Source organism: Rhinoderma darwinii, chromosome 1, assembly GCF_050947455.1.
Source record: "Rhinoderma darwinii isolate aRhiDar2 chromosome 1, aRhiDar2.hap1, whole genome shotgun sequence".
Taxonomy (NCBI): domain Eukaryota; kingdom Metazoa; phylum Chordata; class Amphibia; order Anura; family Rhinodermatidae; genus Rhinoderma; species Rhinoderma darwinii.
The window spans coordinates 2,100,735-2,120,007 of record NC_134687.1 but is presented as its reverse complement, the minus strand read 5'-3'; the positions used below and the strand labels follow the sequence as shown (position 1 = coordinate 2,120,007).

General features: G+C 51.3%; 1 protein-coding gene across 2 annotated transcripts in view; it reads right to left on the bottom strand.

Moving 5' to 3' along the window:
• The window catches only part of LOC142748230 (retinol dehydrogenase 12-like), a 111,844-nt gene that overhangs the window by 5,242 nt on the left and 87,329 nt on the right, over positions 1 to 19,273 (bottom strand). For both annotated transcript variants that reach the window (XM_075855349.1, XM_075855344.1), the window contains exon 2: positions 2,807 to 3,046. In XM_075855349.1, the coding sequence (XP_075711464.1) occupies positions 2,807 to 3,046 (240 nt within the window). The remainder of the gene's footprint in view (positions 1 to 2,806; positions 3,047 to 19,273) is intronic.

Genomic DNA, 19,273 nt, shown 5'->3' with positions numbered 1-19,273 from the left:
TGTATGTCAGCGTGTAGTACCATGTATGTCAGCGTGTGGCACCCGAGCACCATGTATGTCAGCGTGTAGTACCCGAGCACCGTGTATGTCAGCGTGTGGCACCCGAGCACCATGTATGTCAGCGTGTGGCACCCGAGCACCATGTATGTCAGCGTATGGCACCCGAGCACCGTGTATGTCAGCGTGTGGCACCCGAGCACCGTGTATGTCAGCGTGTGGCACCCGAGCACCGTGTATGTCAGCGTGTAGCACCCGAGCACCGTGTATGTCAGCGTGCAGTACCCGAGCACCGTGTATGTCAGCGTGTAGTACCCGAGCACCGTGTATGTCAGCGTGTAGTACCCGAGCACCGTGTATGTCAGCGTGTGGCACCCGAGCACCATGTATGTCAGCGTGTGGCACCCGAGCACCGTGTATGTCAGCATGTAGTACCCGAGTACCGTGTATGTCAGCGTGTAGCACCCGAGCACCGTGTATGTCAGCGTGTAGTACCCGAGCACCATGTATGTCAGCGTGTGGCACCCGAGCACCATGTATGTCAGCGTGTGGCACCCGAGCACCATGTATGTCAGCGTGTGGCACCCGAGCACCATGTATGTCAACGTGTGGCACCCGAGCACCATGTATGTCAGCGTGTGGCACCCGAGCACCATGTATGTCAGCGTATGGCACCCGAGCACCGTGTAAGTCAGCGTGTGGCACCCGAGCACCGTGTATGTCAGCGTGTGGCACCCGAGCACCGTGTATGTCAGCGTGTGGCACCCGAGCACCGTGTATGTCAGCATGTAGTACCCGAGTACCGTGTATGTCAGCGTGTAGCACCCGAGCACCGTGTATGTCAGCGTGTAGTACCCGAGCACCATGTATGTCAGCGTGTGGCACCCGAGCACCATGTATGTCAGCGTGTGGCACCCGAGCACCATGTATGTCAGCGTGTGGCACCCGAGCACCATGTATGTCAGCGTGTGGCACCCGAGCACCATGTATGTCAGCGTGTGGCACCCGAGTACCATGTATGTCAGCGTGTGGCACCCGAGCACCGTGTATAGCACCCGAGCACCGCGTATGTCAGCGTGTAATACCCGAGCACCATGTATGTCAGCGTGTAGTACCCGAGCACCATGTATGTCAGCGTGTAATACCCGAGCACCGCGTATAGCACCCGAGCACCGCGTATAGCACCCGAGCACCGCGTATAGCACCCGAGCACCGCGTATGTCAGCGTGTAGCACCCGAGCACCGCGTATGTCAGCGTATAGCACCCGAGCACCATGTATGTGAGCGTGTAGCACCCGAGCACCGCGTATGTCAGCGTGTAGTACCCGAGCACCGCTTATGTCAGTGTGTAGCACCCGAGCACCGCGTATGTCAGCGGGTAATACCCGAGCACCGCGTATGTCAGCGTGTAGCACCCGAGCACCGCGTATGTCAGCGTGTAATACCCGAGCACCGCTTATGTCAGCGTGTAATACCCGAGCACCGCTTATGTCAGCGTGTAGCACCCGAGCACCATGTATGTCAGCGTGTAGCACCCGAGCACCATGTATGTCAGCGTATGGCACCCGAGCACCGCGTATGTCAGCGTATAGCACCCGAGCACCGCGTATGTCAGCGTGTAGCACCCGAGCACCGCGTATGTCAGCGGGTAATACCCGAGCACCGTGTATGTCAGCGTGTAGCACCCGAGCACCGCGTATGTCAGCGTATAGCACCCGAGCACCGCGTATGTCAGCGGGTAATACCCGAGCACCGCGTATGTCAGCGTGTAGTACCAAAGCACCGCGTATGTCAGCGTGTAGCACCCGAGCACCGCGTATGTCAGCGTGTAGCACCCGAGCACCGCGTATGTCAGCGTGTAATACCCGAGCACCGCTTATGTCAGCGTGTAGCACCCGAGCACCATGTATGTCAGCGTGTAGCACCCGAGCACCATGTATGTGAGCGTGTAGCACCCGAGCACCGCGTATGTCAGCGTATAGCACCCGAGCACCGCGTATGTCAGCGTGTAGCACCCGAGCACCGCGTATGTCAGCGTGTAGCACCCGAGCACCGCGTATGTCAGCGTGTAGCACCCGAGCACCGTGTATGTCAGCGTGTGGCACCCGAGCACCGCGTATGTCAGCGTGTAGCACCCGAGCACCGCGTATGTCAGCGTGTGGCACCCGAGCACCGTGTATGTCAGCGTATAGCACCCGAGCACCGTGTATGTCAGCGTATAGCACCCGAGCACCGTGTATGTCAGCGTGTGGCACCCGAGCACCATGTATGTCAGCGTATAGCACCCGAGCACCGTGTATGTCAGCGTATTGCACCCGAGCACCGTGTATGTCAGCGTGTAGCACCCAAGCACCGTGTATGTCAGCGTGTAGCACCCAAGCACCGTGTATGTCAGCGTGTAGCACCCAAGCACCGTGTATGTCAGCGTGTGGCACCCGAGCACCATGTATGTCAGCGTGTGGCACCCGAGCACCGTGTATGTCAGCATGTGGCACCCGAGCACCGTGTATGTCAGCGTGTAGTACCCGAGCACCGTGTATGTCAGCGTGTGGCACCCGAGCACCATGTATGTCAGCGTGTGGCACCCGAGCACCGTGTATGTCAGCGTGTAGTACCCGAGCACCGTGTATGTCAGCGTGTGGCACCCGAGCACCGTGTATGTCAGCGTGTGGCACCCGAGCACCGTGTATTTCAGCGTGTGGCACCCGAGCACCGTGTATGTCAGCGTGTGGCACCCGAGCACCATGTATGTCAGCGTATAGTACCTGATCACCCCCTCATATGTCATGGTTCAGGTTGTATGTTGTACCTGAGACCCCAGCATTGTTGACCAGGATATCTAGTCTCTTCTCCTCTTTTAGGGTTCGTTCGGCAAAGTATCGGACGGACGCCATGCTGCTGGTATCCAGGATACTCAGGATGACGTTCTTGTTTCCGGTCTCCCTCTTGATTTCATCCACTGCTTTTTGTCCTCGCTCCCGGCTACGACACGCCAGGATCACACGGGCGTTCCTCTTGGCAAAGTCTATGGCTACACTTTTCCCAATGCCTGGCAGAGAGATAGAGGGAGGTTACAGCTAAGAACGGTTTGTGATGTTGGGACGACCTGTTATAAGCCGCCCATAGACATTCGATGACGTCAGTCGGTCAAGCAATCAATCATTTGGCTAACACCTGGCCTTCCCCATGCAGGTTATATTAATAAAATGGGGGTCCGTCAGACCCCTCTCTAGTGCAACTTATCTCTTGGTAGACATTAGGATCAGGGAGGTCAAAATCCAACCCCTCTGATCCTTGTGTCAGGTCTCATGGAGAAGTTGTGATTGGATCCCACAGAAATCATCAGGATCTGCCGAGTAATTCCTAATATATATGGAACGATTTACAGCGTCTGACCTCGCTCGCTCGTGTCCTGACGCTGCCCCTGATGTTCCTGCCTTCGTTTTATTAACCTCCCGGCCCATCACATCTGATCCTTCCAGACAATGGGACTGAGCTGCAGTACCGGGCACAGCCACAGTCGTGTGTACGGCGCCGTGTCCGTGTAAACAATGTAGAGGCTGGCGGGCGAGGGCCGCCATCAGGGCAGTACTAGCGGTACTGCTGTAAGCGGCCCAGACCAAAGGTAACTGAAAGGGGGACCGCCAGTGACTGCAATGGGGCCCATTCTTTTCCCCAAACAAAGCCCCCCCCCGTGCGCATACGCCCAATCGCTCCTCTGCTGTCTGCAATGTACGTCAACCCATCTCTTTTACTAACCTCCGCAACGTACAAACGGCTCCCATTGGTTTCAGATGTTTTTTGGCGCTGATTCTCACATAGTTTCTGCGTCAAAATCAACGCCAAAAAAACTCTGTGTGAACTGGGCCTGATTATTAAGGTAGGAACACTCCAGCCGCGAACGCTGCCGATTTTATGCAACAAAATTAATGGCGGAAAATCTGCAGCTTAATACAGTGGCGGATCTGAACGAATCCCCTCCCCCACAGCAGAAAAAATCTGTCCAAAAAAAAAAAGTTAAAAAAAATGTATTGACCTTCGGTGTCGTTTTTTAAGCCGCAGCACGTCAATTTATGCTGCGGAATCGCTGCTCCGCTGCCGCCGGTCTATAAATGGGGAGTCGGTCCAGAAGAATTTGTAATTGTTCCTGGAGGTCAGACCGCACCCATGACACGTGGACCATCCATCTTATCACCGCAGCTTTATATGTCACCCCCTTCTGACTTGTGAGGTGTAACAACAATATCGCCCTCGTTTCTCTGCATGTCACAAGTGAAAGATGTTTTGGAGAGATAGTGGCAGGTGGTGGCGCGGAGCGGCGGAGGTGACGCCCTAGTTTCTCTGCATGTCGGAAGTGGACGATGTTTTGGAGAGATAGTAGCAGGTGGTGGTGCGGAGTAGCGCATCACCTCCGCTGCCCCGCATCACCTCCGCTGCCCCGCATCACCTCCGCTGCCCCGCATCACCTCCGCTGCCCCGCATCACCTCCGCTGCCCCGCATCACCTCCGCTGCCCCGCATCACCTCCGCTGCCCCGCATCACCTCCGCTGCCCCGCATCACTTCCGCTGCGCCGCATCACCTACGCTACTCCGCATCACCGTAACACTTCACCGTAACCTCTGCTCCACCGTAACCTCCGCTCCACCGTAACCTCCGCTCCACCGTAACCTCCGCTCCACCGTAACCCCCGCTCCACCGTAACCCCCGCTCCACCGTAACCACCGCTCCACCGTAACATTTTACCGTAACCTCCGCTCCACCATAACCTCTGCTCCACGTAACCCCCGCTCCGCCATCACCTCTACCCCAGTTCCAGTCACTTGAGATAAATGGCTGTCTATCTCACCCTCTATGACCTGCTCTTGCTCATAGAGGGTGGTCCTGAGTGGGTGTCGCCTCCTATGATGTCTATATACCTGAGGTATGTCATGATGAGACCACCCCCTTATAATGGAGGCCAAAGCAGAATGAAGACCAAATGTCTGGCATGAGCGATCAAGAAATATAGAAGTGCAGCCGTAAGGAACGTACTCCGGCCAAGGTGGTCCAGCCCTATGCAGCATTAATAGTACGGCCACCCTCATGTGCTATAGGGGTCTATGGTTCCTTAAAGGGGCTGTCCACTTTTATATAAGCGGCCAGCACTGCAAGGTATAATGAAAAGTTCTGCAACTTTCTAATATATTTTGTTTCAATTCTTCATCATTTCAAGATCTCTGCTTGCTGTTAGTGGAAAAACAATAATTGTTTATATTGAGAAGCTAAAAAGCTGTCCTGACCTAATCCTGCTCACAGAGCTGAATGGTTTGTTACAATGTATCAGTATAATCCCGGATCAATGAGACGTCTGCTGTGTTCAGCTCGCAGGAGGATGGTCTAGTGGTCGTCAGCGGGACTGCAGAGGTCTCGTCGCTGTCGCCACACGTGGAGTCCAGGACGTCCTCTCACTTGTGGGTTCAGCTGGAATCGTCTCGTCTCATAAATAATATCGGTTTGTGATGATGGATGAAGCTTCGGGGTGGACACGGAATCTGTAGTCCACATACGGCGATGTTCCTGCTGACCATGGACCAGAATAACATCCAGAGATAAGCGGCATTTGTTGTTTTCATTCTTTCTGCCGGAGAATTAGAACCATCAATGTAAACGAGTGCCGCGTCTCCATCCAGAAGTCTACGGGTAATGGACGGACATTCTCCCACCTGGACCTGGACCCTGGACTGCTTCTCTCCTCACGTCTCACTGGGGCAGGGCGTTACATTGTATTAGACGGGGGTAGAGTCGCTCCTGTGGATGAGGCCGGCGGTAAATGTCCCGTGTCCTCTGCGCCTGGATTTACTATGGTGTATATTTGCCTTTTATCTTATCTCCCCCAGACCTTGATCTCCTCAGACCTTGGTGACCTCTCCTTCTCAGGATTGTGGGGCCTCCCTTATCTCCGGTGACGGCCTCTCCCTGCCGGGTCATTGAACCCAGGTCTCTGCACGTTTATTTATTTTTATTATGTGCCCGAGCCGTGCTCTCTCACCCAGGTGCATAAAAAGTGCACGAGGATGCGGAATATCCCAGCGCTTCTCTTAAAAGAGAGAGGTCCCGCATAACCATTCCCCAACCCTCCAAATCATAGGCCTGGAGGATCGAGGATCCCCCCTCGCCGAAGCTCAGGGAGACCCAAGCACACTCCAGGGCTTCTACCTGGGCTGGCACCCCAGTGTCCACCTTGGAGCCGGCATCTGGTCGCACCTCCCCTCCGAAGAAGGGAGACCGGGTTGTAGGGAAAAAGGAACCAGATGGCCACTCATTTCACCCCTAGACCTCAGGAGGGTCCCAGAAGGCGCCGCATCCCGAAAATCCTGTGACAAACGTGACAAACACACAGTGAAAAACAAAATGAAATAAGTGGATGTGCGCAGTGATATCGGCCTGAACATCCGCCAGAAATAAAAATTCCTCATCTCCAGTCAGAAGGCAGAATAAAGGTGTGCGCTCAGAAGTGTGAAAGGGAGTGCGTGCAAATGTGCCGTCACTCAGTAGGATCCCCCCCCCCCCAGTGAGTCAGGGCACCCCAGCGTCACCAGCCCTGGGGCACATAGTAACTCGGGCTCCCAAACTACCCGACCTCCTGACCTCCATCCGGCGCTCGCCTGGTCACAAATGATACCTGTACACCAGAGCGATGACCGTTGTGGTTCCCTGCCCCCACCTCGGCGTTCTGTCATCCCACTACGATGGCCGCTTACTGACCTCCGCTGGAGCAGGTGCTGCACTTCATCTTGGTCTCTGCACATCTGACCGGTAATGAAAGCCTAGATTATGACGGCAGAGGAAGACCTACAAGTCCATCCAGTCGCCCTCGTGGTGGGGGTACGGTTATACCTACACCCCTCATCATTGAGACTGCAGCACCAAGAAGGAAAGGTTTGGGAATTGTGGAGATCACCGGATGGATAGATATGGTAATGATATGTTAATGATATGCAAATGATACAAAAAATGGAAACAAAATCTTCCAACATCTTGATTTCTTCAGTATGGAGTGTGAGCGCCACGTGCAGCAATCCACGCACTCCCGCGCCTCGGCAGCGATCACTGAGGTTATTAGTGGTTGTCTGAGGAATGTTCTGCTGCGCTGAATGCACTTCGAGCTGCTAATCATCAGAATTGGCTGCTCGCCGCTCCCTTTACAATTACCGACCAATGACGTCCCAGATGTGCTCGATGGTAGACTCCGGAGACGCTGCAGGCCAAGGTACCACGTTTAGGCCATGCAGGCTGCTCACAGTAGCACGAGTAAGATGCGGCCTGCTGGTGTTCTGATGAAAAAACGGCTTCTGGGACACTTTGGGGAAATGGCTGCACCGCTGGTTCCACAACCAAATAAATGTAACGCCGAGCTGTTAGTGAAATGAAGACTAGAGGGGTCCGGTTACCGCACATTAGACCACCCCACACCCTAACCCTGGCAGTAGTACCAGGGCGACGTTCCCTTGTGAAGGCCTCTTTATGGTGTTGTCCACATGGTCTCTAGACCAATCTCCGGCTATCATTGCTTCCGAGACAAAAGCAGGACTCATTGCTGAAGAGGATAGACCTCCATTCCAGCCTCCATTGCCGTGCACCATGATAGCCTTTGTAAGCGGTGGCGTGTGGTCAATGGAAAACCTGTAGCTGGACGTTTGGCTCGCACCCCAAAGTTGTGCAAAGACCTTCTGATGGTTTGTGGGGACACTGGTTGCCGCCCTAGGCTTGGGACGTGTCGTCCAATTTCACTTGCAGTACAGAATGGATCACTACGCGCCATTCTTCCAATCAGACGATCCGTCCGTGCAGATGTTCACCTCCCCGCACCTCCCGCTGTCATTCCCGTTCATTGTTCTCCAGGACACACAACATTGAACAGTGCTGACATCTTGTCCTAGGCGCCTAGCGATCTGCCGGTGTGATATACCGAGGTCTCTCAGGTCAAGGATTCCGTCCCTCTCAGATTGTGACAAGTGGCGATAATTGGCCCGTCAGCGAACAGGAGGCATCGCACAATCATCCCGCACCACGCGATCTGATTTTTGAGGTTTCATGTGGCTACAAATCTTTGCTTTCAATGTGGCTTTATTCCCCCCCCCCCTGATCGTTCGGCACAGGGATAAATAATTGTTACTACGATCGCTCGACCCTCGGCTTTTGTGTCATGTTGGCAGCGCATTTCTGTTTATAGGTGGAAACGTGCTGCCGACAGGCGACCATTTTTTTTGCCACATAAAAGATGTGATCAGCGAATGAACGAGCGTTTGTATGAACGTCCATTCACCCGACCATTGACCCGCGTAAAAAGGCCTCAATACATCTTCCTAGGGAATCAGGTACCCCCCACCCCCACCTGACCCCGGTGCCCCCCATATAACTCCCGGCTCCTGACGTGTCACGTTATCTCATTACTTCTGGATTCGCACTTTAGTCCTTCCCGCTATTTCCTCGCTAATAATTTGACTTCTGGAGTATTGACCCCGTTATAAATCTCTGTCAACTGCATAAAAGTCACAAGAAATATCCCAGAAATAACAGAACCCGGAATTGATCCTGGAGGTCAACGGACAAAACAGGTGGAGGGATCGGGAGAAAGTATTATATATATATATATATATATATATACAGTATATACACAGCATGGAGCAATGACCGGATCAGAAGCAGGGTTGCCAACCGTCCGTAAATTTACGGACAGTCCGCAAAAATGGGTGGTTTTTTCTGCCGTCCGTAGCGTCCGGCACAAAAAAGCACCGTCCAGGATTTGTGTCAGTCTCCCGGAACTTTGCACTGCGCATGCGCCAAAATTCACACGCGCAGTGGAAAGAAATAGTAGGCGGCGGCCGGGCATATTTTCAGATTTTGTGTAACCGGAAAATATGCAGGCCGGCCGCTGCCAAGTGAGGTCAGTGCTGGGAGTGGATCAATCCAGTCACCTGACATGGTCAGGTGACTCTGGTCAGGTGACTTGTCTGGTCCAGTTCTGTGCCGTCGCCGACCCCATTCAAAGTGATCCTCCATCGCTTTGCTTCGCTGCCTGACAGTCTCCTTCTCCTGACGGTGAGTGGTGTCAGGCAGAGCGGAGAGCGGTAGCGTTAGGGTACCGCTCTCAGCTCTGTTTGCACTAAGTACAAGGGAAGGGGGGGGCGCTGTGTGGCTATCTACAAGGAGGGAGCTGTGTGACTATCTACAAGAGGGAGCTGTGTGACTATCTACAAGAGGGAGCTGTGTGACTATCTACAAGGGGGGAGCTGTGTGGCTATCTACAAGAGGGAGCTGTGTGACTATCTACAAGAGGGAGCTGTGTGACTATCTACAAGAGGGAGCTGTGTGACTATCTACAAGGGGGGAGCTGTGTGACTATCTACAAGAGGGAGCTGTGTGACTATCTACAAGGGGGGAGCTGTGTGGCTAGCTACAAGGCGGGAGCTGTGTGACTATCTACAAGGCGGGAGCTGTGTGACTATCTACAAGGGGGGAGCTGTGTGGCTATCTACAAGAGGGAGCTGTGTGGCTATCTACAAGGGGGGAGCTGTGTGGCTAGCTACAAGGCGGGAGCTGTGTGGCTATCTACAAGGCGGGAGCTGTGTGGCTATCTACAAGGCGGGAGCTGTGTGGCTATCTACAAGGCGGGAGCTGTGTGGCTATCTACAAGGCGGGAGCTGTGTGGCTATCTACAAGGCGGGAGCTGTGTGGCTATCTACAAGGGGGGAGCTGTGTGACTACAAGGGGGGAGCTGTGTGGCTATCTACAAGGCGGGAGCTGTGTGGCTATCTACAAGGGGGAGCTGTGTGGCTATCTACAAGGGGGGAGCTGTGTGGCTATCTACAAGGGGGGAGCTGTGTGGCTACAAGAGGGAGCTGTGTGGCTATCTACAAGGCGGGAGCTGTGTGGCTATCTACAAGGCGGGAGCTGTGTGGCTATCTACAAGGCGGGAGCTGTGTGGCTATCTACAAGGCGGGAGCTGTGTGGCTATCTACAAGGCGGGAGCTGTGTGGCTATCTACAAGGCGGGAGCTGTGTGGCTATCTACAAGGCGGGAGCTGTGTGGCTATCTACAAGGCGGGAGCTGTGTGGCTATCTACAAGGCGGGAGCTGTGTGGCTATCTACAAGGCGGGAGCTGTGTGGCTATCTACAAGGCGGGAGCTGTGTGGCTATCTACAAGGGGGGAGCTGTGTGGCTATCTACAAGGCGGGAGCTGTGTGGCTATCTACAAGGCGGGAGCTGTGTGGCTATCTACAAGGGGGAGCTGTGTGGCTATCTACAAGGGGGGAGCTGTGTGGCTATCTACAAGGGGGGAGCTGTGTGGCTACAAGAGGGAGCTGTGTGGCTATCTACAAGGGGGGAGCTGTGTGACTATCTACAAGGGGGGAGCTGTGTGACTATCTACAAGGGGGGAGCTGTGTGACTATCTACAAGGGGGAGCTGTGTGGCTATCTACAAGGGGGGAGCTGTGTGGCTATCTACAAGGGGGGAGCTGTGTGGCTATCTAAAAGGGGGGAGCTGTGTGGCTATCTACAAGGGGGAGCTGTGTGGCTATCTACAAGGGGGGAGCTGTGTGACTATCTACAAGGGGGAGCTGTGTGGCTATCTACAAAGGGGAGCTGTGTGGCTATCTACAAGGGGGAGCTGTGTGGCTATCTACAAGGGGGAGCTGTGTGGCTATCTACAAGGGGGAGCTGTGTGGCTATCTACAAGGGGGGAGCTGTGTGGCTATCTACAAGGGGGGAGCTGTGTGGCTATCTACAAGGGGGGAGCTGTGTGGCTATCTACAAGGGGGAGCTGTGTGGCTATCTACAAGGGGGGAGCTGTGTGGCTATCTACAAGGGGGGAGCTGTGTGGCTATCTACAAGGGGGGAGCTGTGTGGCTATCTACAAGGGGGGAGCTGTGTGGCTATCTACAAGGGGGAGCTGTGTGGCTATCTACAAGGGGGAGCTGTGTGGCTATCTACAAGGGGGAGCTGTGTGGCTATCTACAAGGGGGAGCTGTGTGGCTATCTACAAGGGGGAGCTGTGTGGCTATCTACAAGGGGGGAGCTGTGTGGCTATCTACAAGGGGGGAGCTGTGTGGCTATCTACAAGGGGGGAGCTGTGTGGCCATCTACAAGGGGGGAGCTGTGTGGCCATCTACAAGGGGGGAGCTGTGTGGCCATCTACAAGGGGGGAGCTGTGTGGCCATCTACAAGGGGGGAGCTGTGTGGCCATCTACAAGGGGGGAGCTGTGTGGCCGGCTACAAGGGGGAGCTGTGTGAGGCTACAAGGGGGAGCTGTGTGGCTATCTACAAGGGGTAGCTCGTTTTTTTACCCCTTATATCAATTTACTTTAGTGCTGCATTACATAGAATTCTATAGAGTGTTTATACTAATTGGCTACAATTTAACTTGTTCAAATTCCTCATTCATTTTTTCAACATATAATTATCAATTAATTTGTATAAAAAAAAGATACAATTAAGACAACGGCGCGTCAGTGGTGCACGGCAGAGGAGGCGTTCGCGCTGTTACGTTCCGACAGTGTTTCAGATGGGGACGATGATTTTGCGCTCAGCGACAGCTCAGAAAGCAGCCGCCATTCTGGTCCGTCCTCAAAAAACGCCAAGGACAGGTACGGTGGAGGCAGAGAGGGGTGTGGGAGAGACCTCTCCAAATCAGAGTGCAAGGCCGGGCACAAGTGAGAAGCCGAGTACTAGTGAAGGGGCGCAATCCAGTATGGGAAGCGTCAAATCCCGCTGCCCCATCCGGCCCGTACATTAATGCCGCCCCAGGTATAAATGTAGAGGTGGAAGATTTTGTCCGTTTTTTCAACCTATTCCTCACAGATGATTTATTAGAGCGCGACGTCTCCCAGACAGATGTGTATGAAGCCCGATCTATCACAAAACATCCGAGCTCCCATCATACCAGACAAACGTATGGACGCCAACAAGATGAAACGCTTCCGAGGCCTCACACCTTCCATGGGGCTTGTTAACAATCCCAGTCTACGCCCTTACTGGCCCCCCGTCCTGTACTGACCACCCTTGCCGGATCTGACATTCTCCCAAGAGCACGGGATGAAGATCTGATGATATTCTGGCATTTCAATTACGGGGCCCCCCTACAAACGCCAGACAATCTGACAGATTATACAAGATGGGGCCCATTCTCAAGGAGCGGTCAGAATGATTTTTAAAGCTTTACACCCCCCGCCCCCCACCCAAAACCTTTCATAGATGAGTCCCTTGTAAAATTCAAAGGCAGACCGCACGTTAAACAATTTATTCCATCTAAGCGGTTAATAAAACTCTACAAAATGTGCGAGAGTTCAACAGGTCACACGTCCACTTTCCGTATTTACGAAGGGAAAGACCGCAAACTAAACCCACCCGGATGCCCCCCTATCTAGGGACACGTGGAAACATCGTTTGGGAGCCGGTTTTCCCATTCCTATAAAAAGGCTGCCCCCTGTCTGTAGAGAACTATTATACCAGCGGACCACAAGTTTGCCTGAAAATAACGCAGGGGCTTGTGGGTCTGTTCGGAAAAATCGCCGGGGGCTTCCACAATCACTGATAAATCCAAAATATAAAAAAGGGGAATCAGGCAGCGTTGGCAGCGGAGCGCTGCTCGCCCTCGGGTACAAGGATACAAGAGATATTTTTATTCTAAGTTCAATCCACACAGATGCGACAACCTCTGTTGTAGAACGGGGATCTACTACCCCAAAACAAAAATAATTGACTACAATAAGTACATGGGGGAGTGGACTTATCGGACCAGGTATCAAGAAAATGCCATGCAAGAAATGAGTGATCTGTCTGTTTCAAGTGGCCACGTATGACTCCTAATGAGTGATCTGTTTCAAGTGGCCACGTAGGACTCCTAATGAGTGATCTATCTGTTTCAAGTGGCCACGTATGACTCCAAATGAGTGATCTGTTTCAAGTGGCCACGTATGACTCCAAATGAGTGATCTGTTTCAAGTGGCCACGTATGACTCCAAATGAGTGATCTGTTTCAAGTGGCCACGTATGACTCCTTTATTTTATATGAAAAAATAAAGGCATTCAGGTACATTACTCGCTCAGCAGGAAAAGGTCATTGGGGACCCCCTTTTCACAAGTTTTGTGCCATCTTATCCATTTTTCTACCCAATCCGAAGATATCGGAAGGCTCACAGATCGACATTTCATTGCTGTAACCCCCTCAACAGAGTCTAGAAAGTGCCCCCAATGAAGATGTCGGGAATGTTCTAAAAGAAGAATGAGGAGCGAAACGCGTCATCATTGCCCAGACGGCCCTTCGTCACCAGCCCCGCGCCTCCATGACTGTTTTAAAGAGGCTGTCACCAGATTCTCACACCCCTGTCTCCTACTGCATGTGATCGGCGCTGCAATGTAAAGAACAGGAACGGGTTTTTGTTTTTTTTGTTTTTTTTTAAACGTTCATTTTTGGCCAAGTTCTGAGCTATTTTATATTTATGCAAATGAGCTTTGAAATGGACAACTGGGCGTTTTTTTTTTCGTTATGTCCAACTGGGTGTGTATTGTGTTTTTAACTGGGCGTGTTTATGTGTATGACGCTGACCAATCAGTGACCAGTCAGCGTCATACACTCCTCAACATCTGCATGCTCCTCTCCTGAAATATTCTGTGCTGCTGTGAACTCTGCTCTTACCATTACGTAGCTCTCAGTCTGTTACCTCTCCTCCACTCCTGTCCTCAATAACACCTTCACATAATTGGCAAGTCACCACCCCGCACGCTCCTCTCCTGAAATACTCTGTGCTGCCTTAAACTCTCTGGACAGGTCAGGATCCTGTTTTGTTTAAATGCTGCTGGGGAACCCGCTCGATCCACTATAAAAGGCTGCGCCTCCATCCTCTTCTGCCCCAGTCACTTATTCCCAAGCACTGTAAACTTTCAGATTGGTTGCGCTGTGAATATTCGGAGAACGTGATTGGTTTATGTGCAGGGTAATGAACATACAGACAAGCAGTAGAAGACTGAATTCAATGAAATGCTCAGCCCTTAGTCAGTCTTCTACTGCTTGTCTGTATGTTCATTACCCTGCACATAAACCAATCACGTTCTCCGAATATTCACAGCGCAACCAATCTGAAAGTTTACAGTGCTTGGGAATAAGTGACTGGGGCAGAAGAGGATGGAGGCGCAGCCTTATATAGTGGATCGAGCGGGTTCCCCAGCAGCATTTAAACAAAACAGGATCCTGACCTGTCCAGAGAGTTTAAGGCAGCACAGAGTATTTCAGGAGAGGAGCGTGCGGATCTTGCGCGGGGTGGTGACTTGCCAATCATGTGAAGATGTAATTTTGGACATGAGTGGAGGAGAGGTAACAGACGGAGAGCTACGTAATGGTAAGAGCAGAGTTCACAGCAGCACAGAATATTTCAGGAGAGGAGCGTGCAGATGTTGAGGAGTGTATGACGCTGACTGGTCACTGATTGGTCAGCGTCATACACATAACAGTTGTCCATTTCAAAGCTCATTTGCATAAATATAAAATAGCTCAGAACTTGGCCAAAAATGAACGTTTAAAAAAACGTTCCTGTTCTCTACATTGCAGCGCCGATCACATGCAGTAGGAGACCGGGGTGTGAGAATCTGGTGACAGCCTCTATAAACATTGTCACACAGAGACAAGGTTTTGAACAGTCTTTCAAGTTGCGCCATTCCAGACATTCAGGCAGAATTGTTTTTTTGTTTATTTATTACCAAAAATATGCGATTCATTCTGAGATTAAAGATTTTCAACCTTTCGACCCAAAAATTAACCTTGACCTAAATCCATAAAAAAAATCCCTTCCTTTTACACCATCTTCAACATGTTTTCATTTACAATCTAGCCCTCATTGAATACCTGGGGCTGCTTATTATACGGATATTGCGGGGGTCACATCCGACAAAGATCTTCACCGAGATCGAAATGCAACTTTTTATTTAGTAAATTAAAGCTTTATTTCTTTAGATAAAAACGATATCTTTGAACCTCCTGACAAACCGCAGCCGTACCATTGTCAATAATGACTCTTTGGGGTTATACTCATGTTTTGCCATCGGAGGGTTAGAAGTGAGTCTTCAATAAACTGAAGCCGGCCAAAACAGCAGTTTGGCCGGGTCACGAAGGCTTAAACGACTAAATTGGGTCGGGCCGTGTAACAGTATCTCAAGTCACTGACTGTTTTATAGGGTTAATAGCCTACAGACCTGGGTAGAGACGTTAGATAAGGCAGAAAAAAGAAGGTTGGAACCAGCGCTGGGAATAATGATTCTGTTTAAAACAGGAAACTATTTCCAAGTTTTAATGTTGATTTGAATAAAAACAGTGAACAGAAAAATGGTGGTGACGGGCAGGTAATGTCCAAAAGTTCAGGGGGTGTTGAGAGATAGGCGGTAGCCTACGCGTTTCAGACCCTATCTGGGTCCTTAGTCATGGCTTGTGACCCAGATAGGGTCTGAAACGCGTAGGCTACCGCCTATCTCTCAACACCCCCTGAACTTTTGGACATTACCTGCCCGTCACCACCATTTTTCTGTTCACTGTTTTTATTCAAATCAACATTAAAACTTGGAAATAGTTTCCTGTTTTAAACAGAATCATTATTCCCAGCGCTGGTTCCAACCTTCTTTTTTCTGCCTTATCCCTCTGCGTGTGCCGACACGAGGATCCGTGTGCTGACCACCCTACCTGTGACTAGGTGAGCTGGAGGAAATTCTCCCCCTTGTTTTTCTAGAGACGTTAGACCCGCGGTGTACTCATTATACTCCGGCACTCCCCCGTGTACAGCATCCTGTAGGTTCAACTGCACCGTCTCCTGTATCACATGATCCACCCGCCCAAATACCTGTAGGGACTATACACATCCCCCGGGTCAGAAATAATGACAGAGGCCTCAGGATATGGAGTCCCGCAGATAATAGACAAAAAAAATCAGAGGAGAAGAAGAATCGCCGTCCCGAATGTCTCCAAAGACCCGAACTCCGTCCATCCACATCCCCCGCCACTCCTCAAACCTGCAATAGGCGGTGAAGAAAATGTAGGTAACCCCCATGATTAAACTCCGCGGAGCCCCGCATCCAAAAGAAAAACGGGAAATAGACAAGATGGAAGGGAAATGTGAGATAAAAGGGAAACCCAAAGTGCGAGGAGGGTGAAGAGTAAGAGAAGTGCAAAGTGACGGAGAAAACGGACCGAGAACTTAGAAAAGAATCAGAAGGGGAAGGAGCAGACCGGGGATGAGTAAAACTGTAATCCTAATCCCAGCGACAATCTGAATATTTATAAGAAATATAACATCCCACAACACCGGCTCCCCCAGTGGTCGAGGACCAAATCCAAGGAACCGAGGCGTTTAAAGAGATAGATGTGGGCATCAGGGGTCCAGGAGAGAGATGGGGTCTGTGGGAAGACCGGACATAATAACCGCGTGTGGAGACAAAATGGAAATGGAGCCTGGGAATCCCCACAGGGATAGTATGTAAAGCCGGATCCAAGGAGCGCTGTACTCCTGCTATATAATAGATGAGGAGACCTGCTGTTTATCTAGTGCAGAGAGGGTCAGAGCCTGGGAATCCACACAGGGATAGTAAAGCCAGATCCAAGGAGCGCTGTACTGCTGCTATATAATAGATGAGACCTGCTGTTTATCTAGTGCAGAGAGGGTCAGAGCCTGGGAATCCACACAGGGATAGTATGTAAAGCCTGATCCAAGGAGCGCTGTACTCCTGCTATATAATAGATGAGATCTGTTGTTTATCTAGTGCAGAGAGGGTCAGAGCCTGGGAATCCACACAGGGATAGTATGTAAAGCCTGATCCAAGGAGCGCTGTACTCCTGCTATATAATAGATGAGGAGACCTGATGTTTATCTAGTGCAGAGAGGGTCAGAGCCTGGGAATCCACACAGGGATAGTATGTAAAGCCTGATCCAAGGAGCGCTGTACTCCTGCTATATAATAGATGAGATCTGTTGTTTATCTAGTGCAGAGAGGGTCAGAGCCTGGGAATCCACACAGGGATAGTATGTAAAGCCGGATCCAAGGAGCGCTGTACTCCTGCTATATAATAGATGAGATCTGTTGTTTATCTAGTGCAGAGAGGTCAGAGCCTGGGAATCCCCACAGGGATAGTATGTAAAGCCGGATCCAAGGAGCGCTGTACTCCTGCTATATAATAGATGAGGAGACCTGCTGTTTATCTAGTGCAGAGAGTGTCAGAGCCTGGGAATCCCACAGGGATAGTATGTAAAGCCTGATCCAAGGAGCGCTGTACTCCTGCTATATAATAGATGAGGAGACCTGCTGTTTATCTAGTGCGGAGAGGGTCAGAGCCTGGGAATCCCCACAGGGATAGTAAAGCCGGATCCAAGGAGCGCTGTACTCCTGCTATATAATAGATGAGGAGACCTGCTGTTTATCTAGTGCAGAGAGGTCAGAGCCTGGGAATCCCCACAGGGATAGTATGTAAAGCCTGATCCAAGGAGCGCTGTACTCCTGCTATATAATAGATGAGGAGACCTGCTGTTTATCTAGTGCAGAGAGTGTCAGAGCCTGGGAATCCCACAGGGATAGTATGTAAAGCCTGATCCAAGGAGCGCTGTACTCCTGCTATATAATAGATGAGGAGACCTGCTGTTTATCTAGTGCGGAGAGGGTCAGAGCCTGGGAATCCCCACAGGGATAGTAAAGCCGGATCCAAGGAGCGCTGTACTCCTGCTATATAATAGATGAGGAGACCTGCTGTTTATCTAGTGCAGAGAGGTCAGAGCCTGGGAATCCCCACAGGGATAGTATGTAAAGCCTGATCCAAGGAGCGCTGTACTCCTGCTATATAATAGATGAGGAGACCTGCTGTTTATCTAGTGCAGGGAAGGTCAGAGCCTGGGAATCCATACAGGGATAGTAAAGCCGGATCCAAGGAGCGCTGTACTGCTGCTATATAATAGATGAGGAGACCTGATGTTTATCTAGTGCAGGGAGGGTCAGAGCCTGGGAATCCACACAGGGATAGTATGTAAAGCCGGATCCAAGGAGCGCTGTACTCCTGCTATATAATAGATGAGGAGACCTGATGTTTATCTAGTGCAGAGAGGGTCAGAGCCTGGGAATCCATACAGGGATAGTAAAGCCGGATCCAAGGAGCGCTGTACTCCTGCTATATAATAGATAAGGAGCTCTGCTGTTTATCTAGTGCAGAGAGGGTCAGAGCCTGGGAATCCACACAGGGATAGTATGTAAAGCCTGATCCAAGGAGTGCTGTACTCCTGCTATATAATAGATGAGGAGACCTGATGTTTATCTAGTGCAGGGAGGGTCAGAGCCTGGGAATCCACACAGGGATAGTATGTAAAGCCAGATCCAAGGAGCGCTGTACTCCTGCTATATAATAGATGAGGAGACCTGCTGTTTATCTAGTGCAGAGAGGGTCAGAGCCTGGGAATCCCCACAGGGATAGTATGTAAAGCCTGATCCAAGGAGCGCTGTACTCCTGCTATATAATAGATGAGGAGACCTGCTGTTTATCTAGTGCAGAGAGGGTCAGAGCCTGGGAATCCACACAGGGATAGTATGTAAAGCCGGATTCAAGGAGCGCTGTACTCCTGCTATATAATAGATGAGGAGACCTGATGTTTATCTAGTGCAGAGAGGGTCAGAGCCTGGGAATCCCCACAGGGATAGTATGTAAAGCCGGATCCAAGGAGCGCTGTACTCCTGCTATATAATAGATGAGGAGACCTGCTGTTTATCTAGTGCAGGGAGGGTCAGAGCCTGGGAATCCATACAGGGATAGTAAAGCCGGATCCAAGGAGCGCTGTAATCCTGCTATATAATAGATAAGGAGCTCTGCTGTTTATCTAGTGCAGAGAGGGTCAGAGCCTGGGAATCCACACAGGGATAGTATGTAAAGCCGAATCCAAGGAGCGCTGTACTCCTGCTATATAATAGATGAGGAGACCTGCTGTTTATCTAGTGCAGAGAGGTCAGAGCCTGGGAATCCACAGAGGGATAGTATGTAAAGCCTGATCCAAGGAACGCTGTACTCCTGCTATATAATAGATGAGGAGACCTGCTGTTTATCTAGTGCAGAGAGGGTCAGAGCCTGGGAATCCACACAGGGATAGTAAAGCCAGATCCAAGGAGCGCTGTACTGCTGCTATATAATAGATGAGACCTGCTGTTTATCTAGTGCAGAGAGGGTCAGAGCCTGGGAATCCACACAAGGATAGTATGTAAAGCCTGATCCAAGGAGCCCTGT